Genomic DNA, 26,950 nt, shown 5'->3' with positions numbered 1-26,950 from the left:
TAGAGAAAGATTGGAAACACAAGACATTTCATCAATCTGACCTTAGTCTTCTTGGTAATCCTCCTATCCTTCCAAATCTTTCCCAGCCGTTCCACTGCTGACCTGGTAATGGCGCATCGTCGTCTGATCTCTTCACCACATCCTCCAGTGCTTATCTCAAGCACTCAGAGCCGAGATATTGGCCGAGATATCTTATTATTTGACGCTGGCTAATGCACAAACCGTGCCGAAGTAAGGAAGAAGAAGAAATTAAATTTTTATTGATTGATTTAAATTTTACAAATTGGCTCAACTTTATAAACAATCTCTTTAATTCATTGCCTAGTGCCTACTCACAAATAAAACTGATAAATTGCATCATTGACAAAAATGGAGTTCAATGATACAACCAAAACAGAGGACACATTAACTTTAAAAAAATATGAAAATTTCACAAAAGACGAAATGATAGAAATAAAACATTTTTCAAATTCAGATCATGAAAGTAATGCAAGAAAAGAAGATTCAGATAAAACACAACAAAAGGATGAGAGATATGATAATCCATTCAGAGAAGAAAAAACTGAAATAAATAATTCTATTATAGAAATGACGGAAAGCAGTGAAAAGCGAGATAGTAAACATGACAGCACGAATAGTTCGTCTAATAGTCGTGAGAACTATTCCCCCATGAAAATAGATTTCATGGCTCTTGAGGAGAATCATGAATATGATACATTCGGTGACAACAACACAGTTTATAGGAAGTATAAGCTTCGCAAGAGAACATCTAAACCAGTGTAAGTTGAGCAAATTTTCTCCTGTGGCATAAAACTTGACATGTTGACAACAATTTTTCTAATGAAATACGTACTCAACAAATGTTCACGATTGATTTCCACGGTGAAGGAATAACATCGTGTAATAAAAATCAAACCCGCAAAATTACAATTTGCGTAATTACTGGTGGTAGGACCTCTTGTGAGTCCGCGCGGGTAGGTACCACCACCCTCCCTATTTCTGCCATGAAGCAGTAATGCGTTTCGGCTTGAAGGGTGGGGCAGCCGTTGTAACTATACTGAGAACTTAGAACTTATATCTCAAGGTGGGTGGCGCATTTACGTTGTAGATGTCTATGGGCTCTAGTAACCACCTAACACCAGGTGGGCTGTGAGCTCGTCCACCCATCTAGGCAATAAAAAAAAAATAAAAAAAATATGATGTGAGGGAAAAAGAGTGGCCGTGCCTGTAAAGGATGCCTGTTCTTAAAAAGATCCATGTGCCCATGCAGTCACTGGATGATGGAGCCATACCGCCAAGCATACATGTATTACTGGCGGAACTGAACACACTGAACACGATTTTCGAAACAGTAAAATTTTGCTTTAGAAATGTACTTAAAAACTTCCCAATCATACTTATCTGATGCGGTCCATTTACTCATCAAATTATTTTTTTGTCATAATTTTTTCATAATTTCATTATTTCATAGATTTAATCAACCAAACTGCGTAATTTAATCGTACGAAAATATAGCATTTCCTTTTTTTATTATTTGGGAAAGGAGCTGTGAAGTGTATGTTTCCCACCTGATTAAATTTTCTACTGTTTTCAGTGTTGAATATCAAATAGATGAATTTGAAGAAGTCAAAGATATTAAAAAGAGAATTTCAAATATAGAACCAGAATTGAATACATGTACATTTTGTTCTATGGAATTTTCTAATAAACAAGGATACAACAATCACATGAGAATACATAAAAATAAAAGTTCAACATACAAATGTGCACAGTGTTTCCAAACTTTCACAGAAAACAATGATTTGATAAGTCATAAAGAAATCCATAATGATGAATCATTTTTTATTTGCAATAAATGCCCAGTGGCATTTACAAATAACTGTGACTATCTCATTCACAAGGCAAGTCACAACACAAAAAAGGTTTTTACTTGTGAAGAATGCGAACAGACATATTCAAATAAAACAAGCATCGTAAAACATATTGAAACACACTTTGATAGAAGAACGAAATGTCATCTGTGTTTTAAAATGATAAAAAATTACAATTTACAAAGTCATCTGAGAAATCACGAAACATCTTATGAATGTGTTGAATGTGGTAAATGTCTTGTCAACAAATCAGATTACAATTTGCATATGACCATGCATACTGGCATCAAATTGTTCCAATGCCTTTACTGTGGAAAAGGTTTTGCAAACAATCAGCAAAGGAACAACCATACAAGAGTTCATACAAATGAACGCCCCTATGAATGTAAGATTTGTTTCCAAAAGTTCAAAGACACAATAGGATTGCAGCGCCATAAAGTAACTCATGACACTGTAAAAAGACACCAATGCAATGTTTGTGGGAAAAAATATTTTCATTTACAGCAACTGAGAACGCATTCACGTATTCATAGTGACTTTTCTCGGTACACATGTCAGATGTGTGGAAAACGCTTCCCTAATGCTGCAGGTCTAAAAACTCACATACTGTACATACATAAAAAAGACAGACCTTACAAATGTGAATACTGTAATTACAGTTTTATAATAAAAGGGCAGTTGGTAAGACACTGCAAATCAAAACGGCATAATAATAATGTGTATGGCTTTATGCAAAAGGATAAATAAGGAATTAAAATACCAATAAAAAATGCTCTTTCTGTATTTGAATAAACACATAACATAACTTTAGACTCTTTTACAGGTTAAGACTTTAGTTTATAAAGTTTTAACTTAAAAACGCGTGTTTTTATTAAACCCATAAAATCCTCTAAAATGCCTCTCGCACGTAAATAATTTTTTTATATTCTATTATTTGACAAGATATTCCCTAAATAATCTCTGAACATTTTGATATTATTCTTACCGATTGAGTTCACATATCATATTAGTAAATTTTGAGTTATTAATGCCGAACCTTTCGTCGCAAGCGACGGGTTCGACGAGAACGGTGACAGGTGCTTGAGGTACCTAACTAAAAGCACCGTTAGTGGATCGGAAGGATTCGAAATGATGGGCTTAAGGCGACGTGGACTGTTTACCATCGCTTAATCTCGACATCAGTACCCATATATCTAAAATTGTAACAAATTCGTCGAACGTAGTTTTACGGGATTTTTTAAAAGTTCAGTGGTAGTTAAGTATCACCGTTTTTCTGAGACGTTATTTTATTTACTGAAAATTTAACCCCTTTATCAAATTATGTTTGTTAATTTTATTTCGTTCGGCTCCATTTCGCTTTTCGACTCTCGTATATACGACAAATTATATGGGTTGGATCCTTAAATAAATATCATAAAAAAAGCAATTGAAGTATGTATGGGCTCTGTTCCCTATGCGTTACCGACTATTCAGGAGAAATAAAAAAAATGTAACCAAGGATTGTTATTTTTAAATAAAAAAACAGTGGAGCTTTTGTTTTCGTTTCTTTAAATAATAAAGTTTTGTATTACGCAGTTTAGATAGACATTTGATATGATTTTATTAGATTTTTAATGGTGACCAAATTCTATTTATTCTCTGAGAATCCATAATGGAAGTTGACAGTGTTGATAATTGGTGTACTAATACCGATAATGGCAAATTTGCGAACTTAAAAGCTTTTGTAACAGCCGCTCGTGAATTTGAAGCAACGCATAGTGAATCTGCACTTAATTTAATGACTCGGTATCTTGGAGTAAGTGAAAATGTATTTAAAAATGGCACGTTCATAAATACTCAATTTTACTCTGAAAACCTTAGAATGTTTATGATTCTTGTCTAAATTTCAGTTAATTGCATCTTCCTGTGACTTAACAATATTCTCTCCTGGCCGTTCCGAAGTTTGCGCGTTCTTCAGTTCTTTGTGGAGAGTAATGTGTGATGGGCGAGGTCCTCATTGGGCAGGAGTAGCAGTGCTGTCACGTGCTGCAGCGGAGCCAAGCGCGAGGCATGCACTCACCCATACATACAAGTTTGTATACATCTGAACTTTAAATTTATAACGCGCACATCCCTAATTGTTACTCCTTGTGGGTCTTTGAGGGTTTGAGGGGCATGCATGCAGGCGGAGCGGCAGAGACGCCGCCGGCCGACGTCTAAGCTTCCAGTCGATATAGACAAGTGCTTAATTGTGCTTACCTCAATTACTTTCTTTAAGTTCAAGGTTGCTTGTTTGCACGTAATTAATACCTTGAGCTGTGATAGTTTTTTAGAAATTACAAAATATAGACTGCCAGAAACCTTAATATCCTAGGTAGGTCTATGTTTCCCAGCTGATTGTTGTGCTACAATATAATAAATTATGAGAAATGCTTTGTTGGTTGAATTGTGTCACGAAATTATGTGATTTTTAGACCAACACACTCAAATTGGATGATAGAGTCAAGTAGTGACCTCTAGCAGTAATTAATTAACACAAAACATGCCCAGGGCTTACTGCCGATATAAAAAAATGTCATGTTTATCATCCTTATTACCTATTATACCTTGTAAAATTCATTTTAGTGTGTTAAATTGGCTAAAAATCGTTAGGCACCGATTTATATAGAGATTTCAATAGGAGTAAAAATAGTGATGATAGACAGGTTTTTTAGGACTTGATCGTTGGGCAGTAATCTTAGAGCATGCTTAGGCTTTTACTATTGCTGAAATTGTAATAATTTAATTTTATTTCAGATTTATAGCAATATTGTCACGGCTGTTAACAGATTCAATATCAAATGAGAAGAAAATAAAATTACTATCTGTAATGCAGGTATGTGCTTGTAAATTAACATTTAAAATATGCCTAGCTTGTGACTGTTATATCATAAATTAACTTATTATTGTATATGAATAATGGCGGCTACTGGAAATACTTCTTCAGCTTAATATTATCTAATTTTTTTCAATTGGAAGGAAATCAATATTTAGTGTAAGAAGAAAAATTAGTGACTATATTTTTACATATTGTCGCTGTCAAACCAAAATCAGTTATGTGCAAAAACTCTATTTTGAATTAATGAATAAAAACATTTTATGAAGGTGAATTTTTAAGAACTATATCAAATGAAAGCTATAGATAAATATTAAAGCTATAGACACATAACAGTTTTTTTATATGGTAGATAGGGCTGTGAACTACACGAAAAGGTTAAAAAGTAAAAAACTCAAAAAGTGCACATAGCAGATTTTGGTTTGATAACAACGATTACTATTATTATTTAGTGATTACTAGTAAACACAAGGTGCTTCTAAACTTTGTTAATTTTGAATCTTGTAAAGGAAACAATCATTCAATTTTAGTGACCTGAATTGTATTACCAATTATATCGCCCAGACTATCAATTGACCAGGGAATATTTTCTGGGAGAGATAGCATAGATCTCATATTTGTTCTTAACAAATAATCACTGCTACTATTACACACATTATTTTAATGAATGTGTAGTTTTCAAGGTGCTTTATGTGTGACTATTTATTAAATAATATAAAAAACTTCTTTTCATAACTGGAAATTATTATTGCTATCTAAGACCTCAGAAAATACTGAAACTATGTATGTCACATTTCTAAGCATGTGTGATATATTGCTCCATTACTAAATATAATCAATTTTGTTTCTTTACCCTACAATATAGTTTAACTAATCAAACATATTCTATTATAGGATATTTCATATGGTATCAAAATCAGCTGGCAAGAATCATATCTGACAAGTTTGATGAAACAGTTGACCGATTGGATAAGACAGCCGATGACAGAACCACACCATAAAGCAATTGGTCACAAATCACTGACGGTGCTTGTTAATGTGTGTTATGGAAACCTGCCTGCAATATATGCTCTAATGAGGACAGTAGACACAAAAGAATTTGTTGTGCATTTGATTAGTTTAAAGGTAAGCAATATTTATTTGTTTCCTAAGACCCTTGTAATGTTATTATTGGCGCATTTACATTGTCTATGGCTTCTGGTAACCACTTAACACCATGTGGGCTGTGAGCTCATCCATCCAGCTAAGCAATAAATAAAAAAAAATCTCAATTCCATCCGAATTAGTACTTATCCAAACATTGACCTTGAATATTTCTAGAAGGGCATATTTTTAATTTGGTTGGCTAGCTACTACATAAAGCATTCTGATTGGAAGGGTAGCATAATTGCTAATAGATACCTTCTTAATGCTGACAAAAAGCCAAACTATCTAGACCATTTGTACTGTATGTTGCCAATACAAACCAAATATTGTTAGTTGGTTACTAAAATAATCTGTGTAGATTGGTGTATAGGCTCACATCTTACTTGGTGTTAAGTGGTTACCGAAGCACATTGATACCTTGAAGTCGTTGTGGATTAAAGGTAAAGATGCCCTGTTGAATTCTGTGAGGAGGCAGCCTCCTCCCGGTGATGGTCACGGGGCGACCTAAGGGGGTTGAGGCTGCGCCGCACGCTACCGTCACTCTAGCGCGCTGGCACCAGGAGGACGAGACGACGCGTCGGCGGCTGCGGCCTGCGATGCGGTCCGCGTTGTCGTCGTCGCTGTCGTCGCCGAACATACTGTGGAAGAGCAACCCGATCGGCGGTGTATTGCCTTCCAACCCGGCAGGCTGGTTCTGGCCCAGCGGGGTATCCCGGAACACCAGCGGCACCGCTCGGGCGACCTATTAGGGCCGCCGTACCGCGGAGACTGGTGTCGTTGGTCGTCGACTATCGTCTCGACGACCCGTCGGTTGGGCGTCCTCGGGGTGGCGCCGCCGGTCTGGTTGTAGTGTTGACCGCGGGAACCTCCCTACTCTGACCGGGCTCTGACCCCGGACGAAGATCAGACGTCGGGTGTAAAGGCTTTGTCAAACAGAACGCGTAATTAGCGCGCGTCAGAGCGCTACGCTATGACGTCGAGATGTGTTGTACTACTATGGTAACATACCGTCAAACAGAGTGTAAGGGAGAGAGTGCATAGGCAGAATAGTGGTTAATCACTGCGGGTCACTATGTACCTTAATGCAAGTATGCCTAATAATTTTTTATGACTTAAAAAGCTTCAAAAGAAGTTCTGTTACTTGAAAGTAGTGCAAACTATTGGAGATGAAATTCTAGAATTCAAAAAAGGTGCCAAGCATTATTTTTGCCTTACAGGACGGGGGCTATGGTGGTGTCGAAGTATGTAGATTATTGTTGTGTTTGTCCGGAGCGACTAGAGGAACAGCTGTGAGGCAACCTGACGCGCACAGCTACCTGTGCTGTACTATGAGAACTTTCAAAAAAGCTGTTGTGTAAGAATGCTATTTGTTCAATTCCTAATCATTTTGGCCACATATGAGGATGAAATTGTAACTTTGACTTCAGAAGAAACTCTCTCATCCAGAAGAGACTAGTAACCAGGTATTTAATGATTCTGTAGCTGATAGTTACGATACATAAGCATCTGTGGTCAATGGTCTGACGCGTTTTCACACGTGTACTACCAATTAAGTTAAGATTAGACCAATCAGTATCCAACCATCTCCAAAACTTACCAATCCATCCTTTACTCCAAACCGATGTCTCCACGTTTTACCACAGCAATAATTTTAGGTTATATTGACGAAATTAGTTTGCACTACGTAAACATGTGAGCTATTGTATATTACACTGTCACTAACTACTCTAGTCATTAAATATATTAAGTTTCCTGATTCAGCATACATCAATCAGTTAAAAACTGCTCAATTCATATCATACCCTGTGCCTATGCTAGCGCCATTCTGGAGTATTTTTGAACTGTTATGCAGTGCTGAAAGTGGGATCCTTTTTCAAGCTTCTCCCATATGAGACGGTTCTCCTTACCTCTACCCTTCATACTCATAATCTTAAACTTAATTCTTTTTTTTTTTATTAAATTTCTTTTCCAGAGACCGTGATGCGACACAGTTGCTGCACGCGTACACATTTCTAAACGATCTCTGCTCAGAATCGAACTTAAGGGAATTTGTTTTGACATACCCTCATTTTAGTGCTGCGCTTACGAATTCTCTTAAGGTACCTATAGTTCTCCATATCTATTGAATTGATAATCTCCGACACTGTTCAATAAAGTTGAAACTTTGAACAGTTGTCATTTGAATTACATGCACGGTTTTTTCCAAAGTACCACTAACTTAACATTAACATATGGTCGCAAGCGACACACTTCAAAAGGTAGTTGGATATTCTATCCAACAAATATGAATATGTATAACAATAACATAAAAAATAATGAATAAAATATATTCATCATAAAATTTTTGTATTACCAACCCTAATTTTTTTGTGTGGCGTTGATGTCTGCGCACGCTACTACTATATTTATTGGTAATTTCAGGACGTAGACGATCTGGTGAGCACAGCTCTTGATGATGTTGGCGAACCAGAGTGCGCGAGCGCTTGTCTTAAGCACGTACTCAAATTTCTAACTGTGCTTTCTGGATTAGGTGAGCTACCTTTAAAATAGTCAAATTTTTTAATCTATTAAAAATTAATATAATTTACACACATATGTATTGTGTGGATATTTTGAGAGTGAGACCATCTAGGACCACTTGAGATCGTCAGTAGATCTTTTAGCTTATTAACGTTACACTAGATAGTATGCACTTCATTTTTCCACATTCCTGTGAAGTCAGTACCAGCTGATCCTAAACTCTGGGAATCTTAGTTTCTTTTTTTATTTATTTATTGCTTAGATGGATGGACGAGCTCACAGCCCACCTGATGTTAAGTGGATACTGGAGCCCATAGACATCTACAACGTAAATACGCCACCCACCTTGAGATATAAGTTCTAAGGTCTCAGTATAGTTATAGTATAGTTAATTTCTTCTTATTTTTACAGATCTATATTCTCTACGGAGTCATCACAGTCAATTAATGTTATTATGTATTAAAACGAGTGCCGTCTGTTTGCCTGAGTCTTTGGAGCTTTTCTCAGTAATTGTGACACAGTACAGGGGTGAGTTATATTTGTTTTTTTTTGTTCTGCACATGGGCTTTCCGCCTTTCTTGTTGTTGAGTGGCTGATGCACAAATAAGGTGGATGTCTTAATTACATATAAGTTCATGGTTGTAGTGCTTTTTAGGCCAGAACTCTTTGTTACTAGTCAGCAGGTAAAGACAGGAAAGTGGCACTGGTCTGTGTTCATTGATAGCAAACCACTAATCCTAAACATAATAATTATGGGCTTTATCGACGAAGCTATCACCACAAGAAGACATCTGGGAAGTTGTGGACAAAACTTTAAAAATGTTTTAAATCTTGTCTATGATTTGGGATGATTCTAGAAGGTACCATAGATTACAAATTTTTTTCTAGATGAAGGCCGTTTACCGCAAGAGCTAATATCAATAATAAGCGACAGACTACCTGGTCTATTGGTGCCGCCTTTGGAGCCAGGGAAAGCAGGACTACAATGGGTGGGTGATTTCTTAACCTTTTTTAATCCTTTTTTTTATCGCCCTTGAGACGAGCATATGGCCCACCTGATAGTAAGTGCTTGCAGTTTGCTCATGGACGTCAAGCCTTGCTGAGTATTTTCCATAAACCTCGTTTGAAGAAGGACTTTATACAGCGCTCGGGAAACAAAGTAATCTGTATCTACGTCGACTCTATGGAAATGCGCCAAATAATGTAGAACTTTAGTTGTAAACTGCTGTGCTAATCAATCACTAAAACTACTAAAACGACATCATAACAGTATCTTGTAGAATTAAATGTTGAGTATCTATTCCTTTTTCTAATTTTGAAATCCGCTAATCACTACATACTACTACTACATATTTGATTTAATGTACATATTTTTTGTGCATAATTGATAAAAAATATAAACATTACGCACTCCTTCTCTATATTCTCTATATGCGTGGGAAATTTCATACTCCTCCGTCCGGGCAATTTTTCGTAAAAAGGGATACAAAGTTTTTGCTTCACGTATTAATATGTAGATTTTGTTTTAGCTGCAAGTCGTCGGTGCGTTGTGCGAGTCGAGCGAAACTCAGGAGAAGGTACTCCAGGAGGTGACGCCGCACGCGTTCGAGGACACCCTGTACAACGTCCTGCACTACACCGCGCAGGTACATTAATTGTTCTACAACTTTGTAGGCAGCGGCTTGGCTCTGCCCCTGGCATTGCCGAAGTCCATGGGCGACGGTAACCACTCACCATCAGGTGGGCCGTATGCTCGTCTGCCTACAAGGGCAATAAATAAAAAAAACTTGTAATCGTGTAGCAGTTGTCCGGGCACATACTCGTCGCTTAAGCCTTGTTCGGACTAGGCGAGTATTTTAGTTGAGTACAGAGAAATTTAGTAGCTAAATGTGTCTGAGCACCAAAAATTTAGTCGAGTAGGCTAGTAAATAATTTAGTCAAGTCAATCCGTTTTGTTGTATTTTTTCGGGCGAGAAGCGAGTAGTTTAGCCACTAAATTACTCGGTACTCGACTAAAATACTCGCCTAGTCCGAACAAGGCTTTGCCGATACTTTGCAACGCCCGGTCAAAGATTTGATTGTGTAACCGGTAACTGATTGGGTATATTATTGACAGTCGTCCCTTGAAACAACTGTTGATATCAATAAGCAACAAGCTCTGTAGCAGATTTTTTTTTCTTTTCAGGGGTTATTGGAGCCCATAGACATCTACAACGTAAATGCGCTACCCACCTTGAGATATAAGTTCTAAAGTCTCAGTATAGTTACAGCCGCTGCTCCACCCTTCGAAGCGAAACGCATTACTGTTTCATGGCAGAAGTAGGCGGGGTGGTGGTACCCACCCGTGTGGACTCACAAGAGGTCCTACCACCAGTAATTACGCAAATTATAATTTTGCGGGTTTGTTTTTTATAACATGATGTTATTCCTTGACCGTGAGAGTTAATCGTGAACATTTGTTAAGTACATATTTCATTAGAAAAATTGGTACCCGCCTGCGGGATTCGAACACCGGTGCATCGTTACATACCGAATGCACCGGACGTCTTATCCCTTAGGCCACGACGACTTCAAAATATTTATATGTATATCTGGTGTTTGCAGAGCGGCGCAGTCGGAGCAGAGAGCTCGCAGCAGGCCGCGGTGGCGTCGTGCCGCGCCGCGCTGTGCCTGTGCCCGGCCGCACGGGACTGGGAGGCCGCTCTCACCAGGATGCTGGCGCACCACCAGGTAACCCAGCGCCCAGCTGTACCGGTACCACCAAAGCAACGAGCTTTTGTGTCCCTGGATGTGTCTTCTATGTGGCCTCTATTTAAAGACTGAAAATCAACCAGGTTGTCGAGGAGATTGTATAAAATTATGTAATAACTAGCTGTACCCGTCCGTTTCGCCCGGCATTTAAAATTAACATCATTATTTCTAACCCCCACTAAGATTCTCATCATTAACGCCCCCGCAACTGGTGTAGGGAGTCCAACACTCATATAAACATTAGCCTATCTATTAAGTACATGTATTTTCTACATGGATACCAAGTTTCAAGTCAATCGGATGCATGCTTCAGTAGCTATAACGGAACATCCGTAAAAACGACTAGATTTATATATTACTACTAGCGGACCCGGCCACACGTTGCTGTGGCTGTGGCTTAGGTTTTTGTTTCTAAATAACTCGCGGCCGCCTATGCTAATACCAAAAATTGACAACGTAAGAACAATTGGATTTCACTGTATTGCGTTTACTACGAAATAAATTTCACTTATACTTTAGCCTCAGAAACACGTGGTGCTTATGCCATTAAATTGTAGCTTATGTGAAACGTTGGTATTTTTAGCACAGCGCCATCTATGAGATATTAAAGTCACAGTATAACAATTGTCTGTAAAAACTGATTTAAGGCGCCATCTGTTTTAGACTTATGAAACTTACAATTAATAACAAAAATCAACATAAGAAATCATTTTATTGTTAATTAATAAATATTGCGACCATTCATCGAAATAAAAACCATCCTATCTCTCAAGTTGGATCGAACTGCACATGGTGTGCGAATTTTATTATAATCGGTTAAGTGGTTTAGGAGTCCATTGAGGACAAACATTGTGACACGAGATTTATATATATTAAGATAGACTAAATCTTCAAATGCTTTGTTACTATACTATCTACCTTCCACTTATTTTCTACCTATGCCTATGCTTATCTATATCGATTTCGATCAACTACAAAAAGAATAAAAAAATGTTCTAAAACAAAAAAAATACATATATCCAATAAATATACAGGGTGTCAGGAGACGGCTTCCGAAAACGAAGACAGACGATAGTACTAATGACACCTTTGATGATGGGACGGAAAATATCGATATTGATTTAAAAAAAAGAAACATATTTTTAAAACGTTTTATTAGCATTATTTACGCTCCATCATGTTAATACAGCCAAATGAAACCATAGTTTCATAAAAAATACATTACTAAAAAAAAACCAGCATTGAAACACAAAATCAAAAACAGCTGATGCTCGGATGAACGACCGCTCGGGCTCCGCACGACGCAGACTTTTTTTATTGCCCTTGTAGGCAGACGAGCATACGGCCCACCTGATGGTGAGTGGTTACCGTCGTCCATGGACTTCAGCAATGCCAGGGGCAGAGCCAAGCCGCTGCCTACCGCTTAATACTCTCCACAAGCCTCGTTTGAAGAAGGACATGTCATAGCGCTCGGGAAACACCGTGGAGGGGAGCTCATTCCATAGCCGGATGGTACGTGGCAAAAAAGACCTCTGGAAATACGCGTTCGCACAAATACTTACAACATTTGTCTAAATAACTCCATCATCAAAGGTGTCATTAGTACTATCGTCTGTCTTCGTTTTCGGAAGCCTTCTCCTAACACCCTGTATATAATAGTACTATATTGATTTTCATTTAATTCAGGTACGAAAAATGCTCTGCGCCGGCCTGATGAGCAGCAACGGGCAGCGGAGGAGACAAGTTCTGCAGCTGATCAAACATCATTACTTCCCCTTAGACCAGATGAACCAGGTATTGATGGTTCATAAACATAGAACTCTTAGAATTTATATCTCAAGGTGGGTGGCGCACTTACGTCGTAGATGTCTATGGGTTCCAGTGACCACTTAACACCACTCCATTCGCTCGTCCACCCATCTAAGCAATAAAAAATAAAAATAAAACTTACGACCCAGAGCAACATGTATACTCCGCCGTCCTGAACTTGTCATTTCGGATCCTCCAGATCCAATCTCAGTGGTTTTAGGCGTTCGAAGCACCGGTCACCATTTTCGTTTGACCCGTCGAATGTGAAAATGTGTTTGATATGCAACTTCACCCACAGGCAAAGCCCACTGAGTTTCTCGCCGGATCTTCTCAGCAGTGATGGGCAAAAAGTAATCAGATTAATAATTACAAATTACAGTTACATTGTAATTGGTAATTGAGATACTTTGTAACAGGTTACTTACGTAACTGATTACAGCGAGTACTTATTGTAATCAGTTATAAAGTAATTCGATTATAAGTTAATCTAATTACATTAACTGTAACAGATTACTTATGTATTTGAAACAAGTTACTTATAATTACTGATAATTGATCACATAACTATTCTGTTATGTTATGTTAGGTAACCTTATAAAAAATGTCCTACTAATAACTTTTTTGACAAACACAAAAATGAAACACATTTTATATACTTTTTTTATAATCTTTTATCATTTTACGTTATTTTCTTTAAATTAATCATTGGCAGATTAAATTAAATAACATTATTTTGCTGATTTATAATTTAAATTACTTTTAATATGACTCTTTTTTTCAAACATTTCGTCTGACAGGCGGTTGGTTGGCTTTCGGACAATTAATCATAGTAGCGTACGAAAACAAAAAAAAGTCAAAAAGAAAAAGCAAACTCGTCCCCCACTCCGCACACCTTCCTGTCTAGTTCACGATGAAGTGAACCTTACCTATTTATGTTTATTGAAGTACATAAAACCTACCTATCTAAAAAATCGATGTATGATATATATAAATATGAGTTTTTAATTACAAGTGTTATATCCAAAGTAATTACGATTTATGATGTAATTGATTACTATGTAATTAGGTTAGATTGTAATTTAGTTATATTGCAATTAAATACATAGTATTCAATTACTTTCACATCAAAAGTAACTCTAATTACAATGTAACTGATTACTATATAATCAGATTACATTGTAATTAAATTCTTTTGTAGTTTAATTACTAATTAGATTACAAAAGTAACTAGTTACGCCCATCACTGCTTCTCAGTGGGTCATGATTCCGATCCGGTGGTAGATTCTGCGAAGCATTTTTCTTGCTAGGGCTAGTGTTAGCAAAATTAGGCTGAGCCCCGCGAGCTTGCTTACACGTTTCGTGAAGCCAGCATAACCTCTTGAGCTTACTGGAAGTAGGAAGATAAAATATAAATTACAAATCCGTTACAATGCGTGAAATCTATATAAATAGTATAAAATGTTTTCATTGTATGTTTGTTATTTGAGTGCTTATGAAACGTTCATGTGCTTGTGTATGTAATTCCCGACTGGTATTTCTGAGAAGGTTTCTGTGACAGTGTCACCATTGTGGGGCAGATGGCGCGCGTGAGGTCTCAACAATGTATTTAGTTATTACGTGATTTAGATCTGATAAAAATACAAAAAGTGATGTGGTGTAAGGTTTCAATCTTCAGCAATATTTATGTCTCAAATATAAATAACGCATCGAGTATAACATCACAACGGTGTTGAAGAAGTTTTTAATTATAATAATTGTAAATAGACATGCTTTAACAAAAATCTACATCAAATAAATTAAAAAAAGATATTCCAAAACAAATTAATATACACTAAAAACAATAATCATCGAAATCGGTTGGCGTGATATTGAGTTATTGAGTTATTCATCTATTTGTCGCGCATGTACTTAATGCAAATTTAAGACCTATATGGTTTTCACGTGGATACCATTATCAGAACTGGACTAAATTGAAATGGGACCACAGGGAAAGCGTCAGCTTTCTAATAATAAAAATCATCAAAATCGATTTACTCAGTCAAAAGTTACGAGGTAACAAATATTAAAAAAAAAATTGTCGAATTTTTTACTGGTGGTAGGACGTCTTGTGAGACCGCGCGGGTAGGTACCACCACCCTGCCTATTTCTGCCGTGAAGCAGTAATGCGTTTCGGTTTGAAGGGCAGGGCGGCCGTTGTAACTATACTTGAGACCTTAGAACTTATATCTCAAGATGGGTGGCGCATTTACGTCGTAGATGTCTGTGGGCTCCAGTAACCACTTAACACTAGGTGGGCTGTGAGTTCGTCCAACCATCTAAGAAAAAGAAAAAAAATGAGAACCTCCTTTTTTGCAGTCGGTTAAAAAGAGTACCCTTTTCTCTGTCAGGTGTTCGGGGAATCCTTCGCTGCGGATGTGAGCGGCGAGCCGCCCGGTGCCTGCAGCGCCGACCGCGCCGACAGCCGCGCGCCGCCGCCCGCGCTGCCCTGGGCGGAGCACCCGGCGCTGGAGCTCGCCACGGACGCGCTCGTCCGGAGGCTCAGCGACGCCCTCGCCGACGGGAAGGTGCACCGGTCACACCTGTATAAATATTATCTATATATTAATACGTGAAGCAAAAACTTTGTACCCTTGTATATAAACAATTAAAAAAAACTTATAATTTCAATTAATTATAGTCGAATTTTGACTACTGGGGGACCGTTAGTAATAAATGAAGTCGTTTTCAGATTTCCGACATAGCCACTTCGAGCGTGATGGAGTTGTACGGGTACAAGATGACCTGCCTGGAGCAGAGGCTGCACTCGCACTCCGCCGCGCTGCAGGTGCGAAACAGTGACCGCCACTTACCGTCGCCCGTGGACATCAGCAGTACATCAATCGGACCGCTGAGTCTAACTAAACAAAACAAAAAACAAATTTGTTTTTGTAACTCACGTACAATGGATCGGGGGGAGTGTCGTCGTCGACGTCATTAAAGTCGTCGTGGCCTAAAGGATAAGACTTCCGGTGCATTCGTGTGTAGCGATACACCGGTGTTCGAATCCCGCAGGCGGGTACCAATTTTTCTAATGAAATACGTACTCAACAGATGTTCACGATTGACTTGCACGGTGAAGGAATAACATCGTGTAATAAAAATCAAACCCGCAAAATTATAATTTGCGTAATCACTGGTGGTAGGACCCCTTGTGAGTCCGCACGGGTAGGTTCCACCACCCCGCCTATTTCCGCCGTGAAGCAGTAATGCGTTTCGGTTCGAAGGGTGGAGTAGCCGTTGTAACTATACTGAGACCTTAGAACTTATATCTCAAGGTGGGTGGCGCATTTACGTTGTAGATGTCTATGAGCTCCAGTAACCACTTAACACCAGGTGGGCTGTGAGCTCGTCCACCCATCTAAGCAAGAAAAAAAAAAAGGGACTAGAGGGATAGAATAGGGATAAATCTGGGATGTCACAATGCGTTTGTTGAGTTGTTAGTTTTAACTCATACCCGATCCTGCGGACAGAATGGAAAGCAGTCGACGCGACGTCATTTCGGATCCTCCCGATCCACTAACGGTGCTTTTAGGTACCACAAGCACCGGTCACCGCTCTCGTCAAACCCGTCGCTTGCGACGAAGGGCTCGACGAGTGAATTAACCCATAGACACAGTCCACTGAGTTTCACGCCGGATCTTCTCAGTGGGTCGCGTTTCCGATCCGGTGTTAGATTCTGCGAAGCACGGCTCTTGCTAGGGTTCGTGTTAGCAACGTCGTCAGGTTCGAGCCCCGTGAGCTCACCTACTAGTTAAGATTCCGCTGAAATACCCTCTCAAGACTATCAGCTTAAGTAGGAAAAAAAAAGAAGTTTTAACTTTGTTGAATTGAAAATGATTTATTTTGTGTTTAAGAATATTAAATAGTTTAATTTAGTCATCAAAGTTTTGTAACTCATTAAAGATACTAAAAAGCTAATTACCTAAAGTTAGTTACCTACCTAACAACTACATAGTGCCAGCCCTATCGAAAAACTCTATTGTCCCCCTAAACGACCCGATTCGCCCCAACGCCTTGGTGAATAGGGACAAGTGAGTTTTTTGTAACTTCATATGATTATTCTTTAATAAACTATAACTAAATGGATTATAAATGAAAATTTAAATTACCGGAACCATTATGATCTCCGTTTTATTACTGCAACTACAAAAAAAAAAAACAATAAAAATCAATGTCGAACTTAAAAAGTGTCCCGATTTGGTTTTAAAAGGTTTAAAGGGTTGATAAATATGAAAATGCTCGGAATTAAATAAAAATAACAATTTTGTTATCCCTTTGATGTGTCCCCCGTCGGACGGATTCCTGTTGTTTCTTTTAAGTTTATTTTATACAAAAGTAGGTCTTTTATATTTATCGATTGAGGCACTACAAAGTTTGCCGGGTCAGCTAGTTTTAGTATAGATAAGAACAATGGCGTAAAATGTTTTGTGTCTGTGGTACAGGGCGCTACGGAGCAGATGGCGTCCCTTCAGCACTCGCTCGCCCTGCTGCAGGCGACCAACTCGGCGCAACAGGACGTGCTGTACACGACGCAGATGCAAAATGAACGGTGACGTCATCGTTCAAAATCTTTTTTTAATACGCTTTTATTATTAGCTTCTGACGTATGTATGTATGTTAGTATGTAACGGAATCTTTGAACATTATTTTGAATTTTTGACCCCTTTTCGAAACGTCGGATTAACTCTAAATTTTGTATACTTAATAAGGACCGATGACAATTCAATATTAGGAAAAACTGAAATTCAACTAAAAACTGAAAAATAAATAATAGTTTAAATAAACTAACAAAATACACTTTTATAGAAAATCCAACTCAGAAATAGAAAATAAATTATATAACTGAATCTGGTGGTACACACCCTGCCTATTTCTGCCGTGAAGCAGTAATGCATTTCGGTTTGATGGGCGGGGCAGCCATTGCAACTATACTTGAGACCTTAGAACTTATATCTCACGGTGAGTGGCGCATATATGTTGTAGATGTCTATGGGCTCCAGTAACACCAGGTGGCTCGTCCACCCATCTAAGCAATAAAATAAAACTTAGCCAATAATATATAGTAGAGTACAGTGTGAACTTGTCCATAACAATGTATGGTGTGTGATATTGTTGTGCTATGAGCTATATACTATATGCTAATATACCATAGCGTAGTCTGAAAGCGGCTTTAATGAAGACACAAGTGGATGAGGGGGTTATGATACAATTTATTAATTTTGAGAAAACGGGCAACAATTTTTGTTACTTGTACTTTTTCTTTGTACATAACTCCTTCATCACATGCAATTTCTAAAAATAGTCTTTAAACTCGGAGCTGTAAGGTCCAATATGGTTTATAGGCATATAACTTCATTAAGGTTTCATTCAATGTAAGAACTCAAAAATCTTAAAAATTGTACTTAACCCCCTCATGTCCTCATCCACTCATGTCTTCAAATAATAATAATAATATCAGTCGAAGGCTTAAAATTAATGCATTAATTGAATTTTAGGAAAACAAAAAAATAATCTATTTTGATTTGTCACGTATGAATAATGTATATGATAGAATTATTTGCTCTTGTAGCGATATTGTAAAAAATCATAATATTTGTGAGACTTAAAGAATATCTATTCAAAAAAAGTAAAAAATAGAAACTAAAGCTTGATTTTGTTGTGCAAGGTACAAGCATCGGTGGTTCAGTGGTAGAATGCTCGCCTGCCACGCGGGCGGCCCGGGTTCGATTCCCGGCCGATGCAGTCTTTTTGTATTCTTCAATCGCTAATTGAAACTGAATCTTCAAGGCGTTATAATATTTGAGTTTTTAAAATAAATGAATAAATCTTTTTTTATGTTTCCGTTCCACTAAACGAAGATGGCGTTTGAAGTTTTTTTTAATATTAATGGTCGTTATGAATTTCAGATATAAGAAGATAATAGAGGATTTCCACAAACAGTTGGAAGACGCCGAGACCACGGTCAGGGGGTTCCGCGCCAAACTGGCGGCCGAGCGGCTCGAGAAAGAGAAGCAAAAGGAACAATTGCAGAAGGAATTCGGGGTTCAACTCGCCGTGAGTATAATCTATACGACAAGCCCGCACGACGGTAAGCGGAGCCTGTCCTTCGACTGGTCTGTATCTGGCGGTTGAGGAAATTGGTACTATCGGCTATCATACCCCGAAGAACCCCTAAGAGCGGATACCCGCAATAAGTTCTTATGACCTAAGAAAAGGACAAATAAACAAACAAACACACTTTCAAATTATACAGGCTGGCTGGTCGAACACTACATACTGTGACCTTAGAACTTATATCTCAAGGTGGGTGGCGCATTTACGTTGTAGATGTCCATGGGCTCCAGTAATCACTTAACACCAGGTGGGCTGTGAGCTTGTCCACACATCTAACTAATAAAAAAAAAAAAAAAAAAATATATAGAGTGTAGTGAAATAAAAAAATATAGTTAGTATACTCGATTCTCGTTTCTAATTAAGCAAAAAAAAAAAACGTGCCTAAGATTAGCGTAATTTATCTTTAATTATCTATTCAAAACAATAAGAGTGGTCACACGCACGCGTAGTAACAAAATTTGCCAGTCACGCGGCAAAGGGACACTTGTTTTTTTGCACCGTTGACGATTGCTACATCGCCACAAATTTTGAATCACTAATTTTCGAGTTTTATCAAATTAATTTAATGACGGCTTTGCTCTGTAAGTCATTTGTATTTTTATTTTATATTAAAACTAGCGACCCGCCCTCGCTTCGCTTCGGAAACATTAAAACACGAATGAAACCAAAAAAAATAAATAAAAAAAAAATAAAAAAAAAATAAAAAAAAGTAGCCTATGTTCATCAGGGACAAAGTCGGCTTCTAATGGAAAAAGAAATTTTCAAATCGGTCCAGTAGTTTCGGAGCCTATTCGAAACAAACAAACAAACAAATCTTTCCTCTTTATAATATTAGTATAGATATTTGAACATATCAAAACATTAATATTATCTAAACTATAATATTATTATTTATTTAAGAAACAAACAGTACAATACAAACATATCGACGCTTGAAAGGCAAACTAAGTACTAAGCGACAATGCGTGAGCTTTACAGTAGACTAATTTTAAAGTTGAAATACCTGAAAAAAAAAATATTTTAACGAATCTGGCTGTGGTAGAATCTAGCTAGTAGCTGTAGGATTGAAATGATTTTAATAGACCTAGAAATATATTTTTTTGCGCATCGAATATGGTTATTGCCTCTCATTTATGTACAAGGCAGCTATTGTCGCTCAGTCACGTTTGCCTTTCAAGCGTCGATATAATATTTAAAAAAAAATAGCTAAAACAATAACCAAATATGTTATCACAATCAAAATCACATATAAGTAGAAAGTGAACAGAGAACGGAAATTTAGAAAATTTAAGTTACAAAAAAAAAAAAGGCAACACAATACGCACATATTATTATTTACATCAATCTAAACGTTTTACGTGATCATGAATTATCATGTCCTTGAGCATGTAAAATGCTCAACCAGTCAGCCTGTAATATTTACAAATTTATCATCCATACTATCTATACTAATATATAAATCTACAGTGGTTTTTATGGATGTTCCGTTATAACTACTGAACCATGCATCCGATTGACTTGAAACTTGGTATCCATGTAGAAAATACACGTACTTAATGGATAGGCTAATATTAATATGAGCGTTGGACTCCCTACACCAGTTGCGGGGGCGTTAATGATGAGAATCTTTGTGGGGGTGAGAAATAATAATGTTAATTTTAAATACCCAGCGAAGCGGACGGGTACAGCTAGTTAGATTATAATTATATGCCATTCGCTAGTAAGTACATATGAGTCGACTATTATCAAAGTCGGCAATGTGACTTTTGGACCGTTATTGGTAAATCAGAAAAACTAATTATTGACTTTGTATTCCATTGGCAGTCACAAAACTCTTCTGAACGACATCTTAGATAAATAACAGGTTAAGTATTAACCTTTATTTAATGCAGGTTTCGAACCGTATTCTTTGAAGGAGACGATTATATTCAAATCAATCTGTATTGACATATCAATAACATTTTTTTGTCCAAATGCACAGATTGCCACCTTTGATAATAGACGACTCATATGTCGTATGTCTTATTCTTTGGGCCACATATTAATTTACAGTTGCCTTGTGACAATAATAAGTATTGTTAAGTAAAATAACTTAATTGTTTTAGAACATAGAAAAAGAGATGAAATCACGTGAGAAGGAAGCCGAGGAGAGATTGAGAAACGCTGACGCAGAGAACAAGACGCTGACGAAGAAACTGGAACAACAAGTGAGTTGGTCAGCTTGGGCTCTTTCAAGAGATATATGATTTAATTATTCTATTCGGAATTTGCCTTTGATCTGTAATTTCGAAGTCAATATGTATTCGTCAGCCATAAGAACCATAAGAACGTTCTAGTGCTATTATTTATACTTTACGGTCACCCAGTAGTTGAAATTCGATTAGAATTAATTGAATATATAAGTTTGAACTTTATTATGGTTCTATTGTCAAAGACTATACTTCTATAATCACAGATTTCGCCAAGGCTGCACTATATACAAATAATATTATAGACAAATATTAATCTATTTTCAATTTGCTCACAAACTTTAAACAATAACAAAAGTTTGACAATAAATAAAGAGTATTTAAATATTTGTTGTGTCAAATACATGGCAGTGTGTGTAATGTTTTTATTTATTGGATTAATTTATTTTTTATGGATAATTAAAAAAAAAATAACATTCTGCACTCCTTCTCTATATTCTCTGTAAGTGTGGGAAAATTCATACTTCTATGTCCATAGATAATATGTACATATAGATTAGTTATAGATAAACAACTCAAGCACTCAACAAAAATGTTTACAGGCGTCGACCACTAGATAGCTTCGCTTCGAATAGTTTGTTATTGCTCTGGTAGATGGCAGTAACATCCTACATTTTATTTTTAATGAAGGCTTTTGTAAATTTTCACAAATCACAAATTGATAAAATTTAATCAATTTGTCCATAACAAATACAGACTTGTATGATTTATTAATTTTTCATTTTCTATATTTAGTAATACAGTAATTAAATGCCTTAACTTCAACAACATATTAGATTAGAGGCATCCGCTACAAGATGTCGCTAGTTTCCATACAAAAAATATTTGTCATAAAGTATCGCAGTTTAAGGGCTCTGTTTGCGTAATTTTCGTAAAGAGGAGTACAAAGTTTTTGCTTCACGTATTAATATTGTTACGCGCTGGGGTTTGGGATAAATAAAATTTCACCAAAGTACAACTTATTCAACACTTAGAACACTTAAACACTCACAAACACTTTTTTAAAACTCGCTTCAGGTGATCCGTTCGCTGTGTCGCTTCGAGTAGTTCCGATTACTGACTGACTGCGTGCCATCTCTACAACGCTTTTATAGCCGATACCTCATCCCTAGAATTATCGAGAATATTCCACACATCTCTAGTCGTAGTTTCCGCTATTTGACAACAGATGGCGATGTAATTCTAGAGCGTTCTGGGTACTACTAGATCCTTCGATATTCGTTGGACTATTCGGGCGATAGATGGCGTTACTCTTACCGGCGTAACAATATATAGGTTTGTTATTTGAACAGACGAGCAAGAGCAGCGAGCTGGCCGGCGTCCTCATAAAGTTCGAGGAGCGCGTGAAGCAGCGCGACAAGAGGCTGGAGGAGGCCGCCGCCCACGAGACCGCGCTCCGGAGCGAGATCGAGGCCAGGGACCTGGTGAGTGCCCGAGCCCAGGCGAGCCATCAACTAACTACGAATACCCGATCCTGTGGACCGAATGGTAAACAGTCGACGTCACCCTAAGCACGTCATTACCGATCCTCCCGAACCATTAAAGGTGCTTTTAGGTACCTCAAGTACCGGTCACCGTTCTCGTGGTCAAGGGCTCGACGAGTAAATTAACCCATAGACACAGCCCACTGAGTTTCTCGCCGGATCTTCTCAGTGGGTCGCGTTTACGATCCGGTGGTAGATTCTGCGAAGCACTGCTTTGGCTAGGGCCAGTGTTAGCAACACTCCCGATTTGAGTCCCGTGAGCTCACCTACACGTCAAGGAGAAGCTGAAATAGCCTCTCCAGACTATCAGCATAGGTAGAAAAAAAAAAGTGTGTGTGTCCGCTCCGACGCACGACTGGAGTTTACTGGATATAAAAAATTAAACGAAACAATACGAGAAATAGTTCTATATTACGACAACACGATACACTACAGATTATTAACAAATTAACGAGACACAAAACAAACGACTAACAAATATATGAAAATACAATAATGAGAGAAACGCGCGATCAGTACGAGGCTTTGTGGCGGACTGCCGGCGCAGCAGCCCGGCGTCACCTGCGATAACGCGGCCGCGCGTTGGCTCCTGATTGGCGCGCGCACGCATCACGCCATCAGGAGCCAATCAGGCGCATAACGCATTTCGTGTGACATGCTAGTACGATTTTGGTCCCCATAATTTTCATACCCCGGGCCTATATATGTAAATCGATTCTAAAGGAGTAAACTCCAAAAACGATTATGTTTTCAGACCATTAAGCAGCTGGAGAAGACCGTGCTGGAGCGCGAGAACCGGCTGTACCAGGTCACCACTCAGCTCGACGAGATGAAGCGCGTGCAAGAGATGGTCGCCAAGCTGATGAGCAAGAGCACCTCCGCGAACTGCGCCAGCTGACGTGAGTGCGGCACTTGTCCCTTGTCACTGTCAGTCACTTGTCAGTCACTTTCGCAAATGTTGGCGAGAGAGAGACTACTACGGAAAGACTTTGCTTGGCGTGCCGTGACAAGTCAATTGAAGGCTTTTTACCCCAACAGATTTTTGTTAAGAGGCCTAATAAATATTTTGTTAATTTCTTGTTAACTGATGTCACTCGTCAGTCACTTGTCAGACACTCGTCAGTCACTTGTTAGTCAGTTGTCAGTCACTTGTCAGTCACCTGTCAGTCACTTGTCAGACACTTGCCAGTCAGTTGTCAGTCTAATGGAGGGCAGAGCGGGAACTGTGCGGTCGGAGAGATACATGATTAGCGGGGGACCGTGCACAAATTGACGGCCTGTCGATATCAGCTGTCAATGTTTCTGACGATAATGTGTGTAAAGTATTCGAAACGTGGGTAGACAATATAGATACCATATCCCTAGAATTATCCAGAATATTCCACACAAGTCAAGTATTATGTTTCCGCTATCTGACAATAGATGGCGTTGTATTCGAGCGTTCTAGATGCTACTATATCCTTCGATATTCATTCGACTATTCGGCGCTAGATGGCGTTACTCTTACCGGAGTAACAATACTTTAAGACTTAAAAATACAAGAGCTCGTGATTCCCAGACCTTCGTTGTTTTATAAAAGCTGAAAGTTTGTCAGCGCGTGCTCCCAACACAGGTAAGAACGATGGACCATTATGAAGTTTGGGTTACAATGGCTTTGGCAGGTACACGGTACTAAAGGTGTGTAAAATACCGATCTAAATTCATTAAATAATGAAGTGCGATTTTTTTGTATTACCTTCAGGATATTATTAAAAATCACTATATTCATTGTGTGTGAACGAAGGTTTAGGGTTCACGGGATCTTGGACTATAAAGCGCATAACTTAAGGCTTAAAGTATGTTATTGAAACGGAAAGTGTACTGTTTGTTGTCTTTTTCTATAATAAAATATTAATTTTTAATTTTATAAAGTGACAAGCGGCCCGTTTCGGCTCCGCTCGGGTCTTTAACAAAAATTTCAGCGATATTTGAGTTTTTTTTTTTTTAAATAAATAACACTTATTGCGGCTTAACTATAATAGTTAGACATATGCTCTCGCGACACTTTTTGTAAGTAGTAATGTGTTCTACAAAGTCGTAGTACATTATTTTATTCTATCATCAATAGTTTTCGCAAGGCACGCGATGTAAAGAATATTTTAGGGAATTTTTTTACACCTTATTGGAGTTTTAGTAAAAAAAATATAGCCTATGTCACTCGGGAATAATGTAACTTCCAAACAGTGAAAAATTTTTCCAAATCGGTTCAGTACTTTCTGAGCCTATTCAATACAAACAAACAACAAACAAATCTTTCCTCTTTATAATATTATTAGTATAGATAGAAATGCATGTTTGTTAGTCGTTCAATCGTATAAAAATTATTTTCTTAACACTAAACATATCATAATGAGTCAAATGATCCGTTTTGAACTTTTGCATTAAAAATTCACGTATTATCTTATTGCTTTTGCACATTTGACCTCATGACTTTTACCAATTAATTATTATACTTTGTTTTTTATGTTTTGTTTTGTTTATTTTGAGTAATACTTGTCGTATACCGTTATCTACCGGCTATGATAGAAATAGTTACCAGTAAGTGTTGATATTATTAGTGTTAACTTGTTTTGTAAAGTCGCTTCCATTCTAATTGTGCGATATATATCACCGCTGATGTCTTCAAGATATAGTATATCGAATGTTTAAATCGAATTTATATAGTTAAAAAAAACCCCAAGACAAATGGCCTTAGAATTGCCATAGAGAACCATAGACTGATGTATGTACATACAAAAAAAGGCAAAGGAAAACAGAAGCAGTCGTCTCACGAGCTTTGGTTCCATGAGGGAATCGAATGATCAGTTCTTTTTTTTATTGCCCTTGTAGGCAGACGAGCATACGGCCCACTTGATGGTGAGTGGTTACCGTCGCCCATGGACTTCAGCAATGCCAGTGGCAGAGCCAAGCCGCTTCCTACCGTTAGGTTAGTTTTAGGGAGTTTTTATTACTGAGTTCTATTAAAAGATGTAGTGTTAATCTCTAGTGTTATTGTGTGCTATTGAGGTTTTAATGATTGCTTGATGACTTCAATAGGTCGAACAACCTCAAAGATGACGCAGGATGAGGCGGACGGACGCAGGCCCGGGGACGTCGCGGCAATCATATTACGTATATGAGGATCGTTAATGTTCTGTGAGATCGGACAGTATTTTATTATGTGACAATAAATTTTGAAATTGTACATCATGTATGGAGTTTTCGGTTTTCCGTCCGTGTGTTCCGATGATGACAGGAGATGAATTTTCGATATCCCCCCAAAAAACAGACAGTATGGAGGGTAGGGGTAAGGGGCACCATCTTGTATAGGGGACAAGTCGAAAAAGTGTCCATCTATAAACAGCAAATTATAGTTCGAAAACTCACCGAATTAGCGCTAGTGTAGCAAGAGGAAATAGTATGAATATAGAAGTTTTAAACTGAGTGAGATTCAGCACTGTTCAGTGCTCTTATTGCGGAGATATTCGTTACGTTAAGGACTGACAGTATACAGTCGCAGTAACTTAACATGATTTCATAAAGTCCACACGGGTAGGTATCACCAGCTCGCCTATTTCTGCCGAGAAGCAGTAATGCGTTTCGGTTTGAAGGGTGGGGTAGCCGTTGTAACTATACTGAGACCTTAGAACTTATATCTCAAGGTGGGTGGCGCATTTACATTGTAGATGTCTATGGGCTCTAGTAACCGCTTAACATCAGGTGGGCTGTGAACTCGTCCAACCATCTAAACAATAAAAAAAAATCGATAAATGTATATTGAAAAAATATAAATATAATTTTTGTGTGATCGTGTCAAAAGCAATCATTATTTTCAAACATTATCATTTTAGGTTTGAAGTTGGACTAAAGTTTGTTCATCAGTGCCCTCAGGGATCAAGGCATGTTTATTGGGAAACAGAAACCTCTGTGTGTCAACCAATTTTGAATAACAACATTCCGACCTATTAACTATATATATTTACCACGAAACAAGATAACTACAAATTAATAGAAGTCAAAAGTTAATTAGTTACTTAATAAAATATACAAATATCTATGATAACATTTCAATAAAAACGTGTCTAATAAAAATTA

At 37.8% G+C, this 26,950-nt stretch overlaps 1 protein-coding gene and 1 non-coding gene across 3 annotated transcripts; both read left to right on the top strand.

The window, feature by feature from the left end:
- The first annotated feature begins 79 nt into the window (after window positions 1–79).
- Window positions 80–26,910, top strand: LOC101738067 (uncharacterized). 2 transcript variants are annotated; one of them, XR_002431371.3, is made up of 22 exons: window positions 80–779; window positions 1,595–3,666; window positions 3,761–3,942; window positions 4,647–4,725; window positions 5,620–5,850; window positions 7,089–7,225; window positions 7,844–7,970; window positions 8,293–8,401; window positions 8,803–8,919; window positions 9,280–9,380; window positions 9,921–10,037; window positions 10,996–11,121; window positions 12,829–12,936; window positions 15,339–15,515; window positions 15,680–15,775; window positions 17,433–17,539; window positions 18,897–19,044; window positions 21,210–21,311; window positions 22,646–22,777; window positions 23,592–23,736; window positions 25,913–26,011; window positions 26,707–26,910. XR_002431371.3 is itself a non-coding variant. In XM_004922512.5 (21 exons), the coding sequence occupies exons 2-20, from the start codon at window positions 3,523–3,525 to the stop codon at window positions 23,733–23,735; spliced, it is 2,484 nt and encodes an 827-aa protein (XP_004922569.1). In that variant the 5' UTR covers window positions 80–779; window positions 1,595–3,522; the 3' UTR covers window position 23,736; window positions 25,913–26,065. The 2 variants fall into 2 exon arrangements, 1 of the variants encoding a protein (XP_004922569.1); XM_004922512.5 differs by lacking the exon at window positions 26,707–26,910 and having other exon boundaries at window positions 25,913–26,065.
- Window positions 18,662–18,732, top strand: TRNAG-GCC (transfer RNA glycine (anticodon GCC)). The gene has a single exon. It is a non-coding gene; the product is annotated as a tRNA-Gly (tRNA).
- Window positions 26,911–26,950: the final 40 nt, after the last annotated feature.

The sequence above is a fragment of the Bombyx mori genome, chromosome 20, assembly GCF_030269925.1.
Source record: "Bombyx mori chromosome 20, ASM3026992v2".
Taxonomy (NCBI): Eukaryota; Metazoa; Arthropoda; class Insecta; order Lepidoptera; family Bombycidae; genus Bombyx; species Bombyx mori.
Note: the sequence above shows the minus strand (reverse complement) of the source record. Positions and strands in the feature narration are given on the sequence as shown.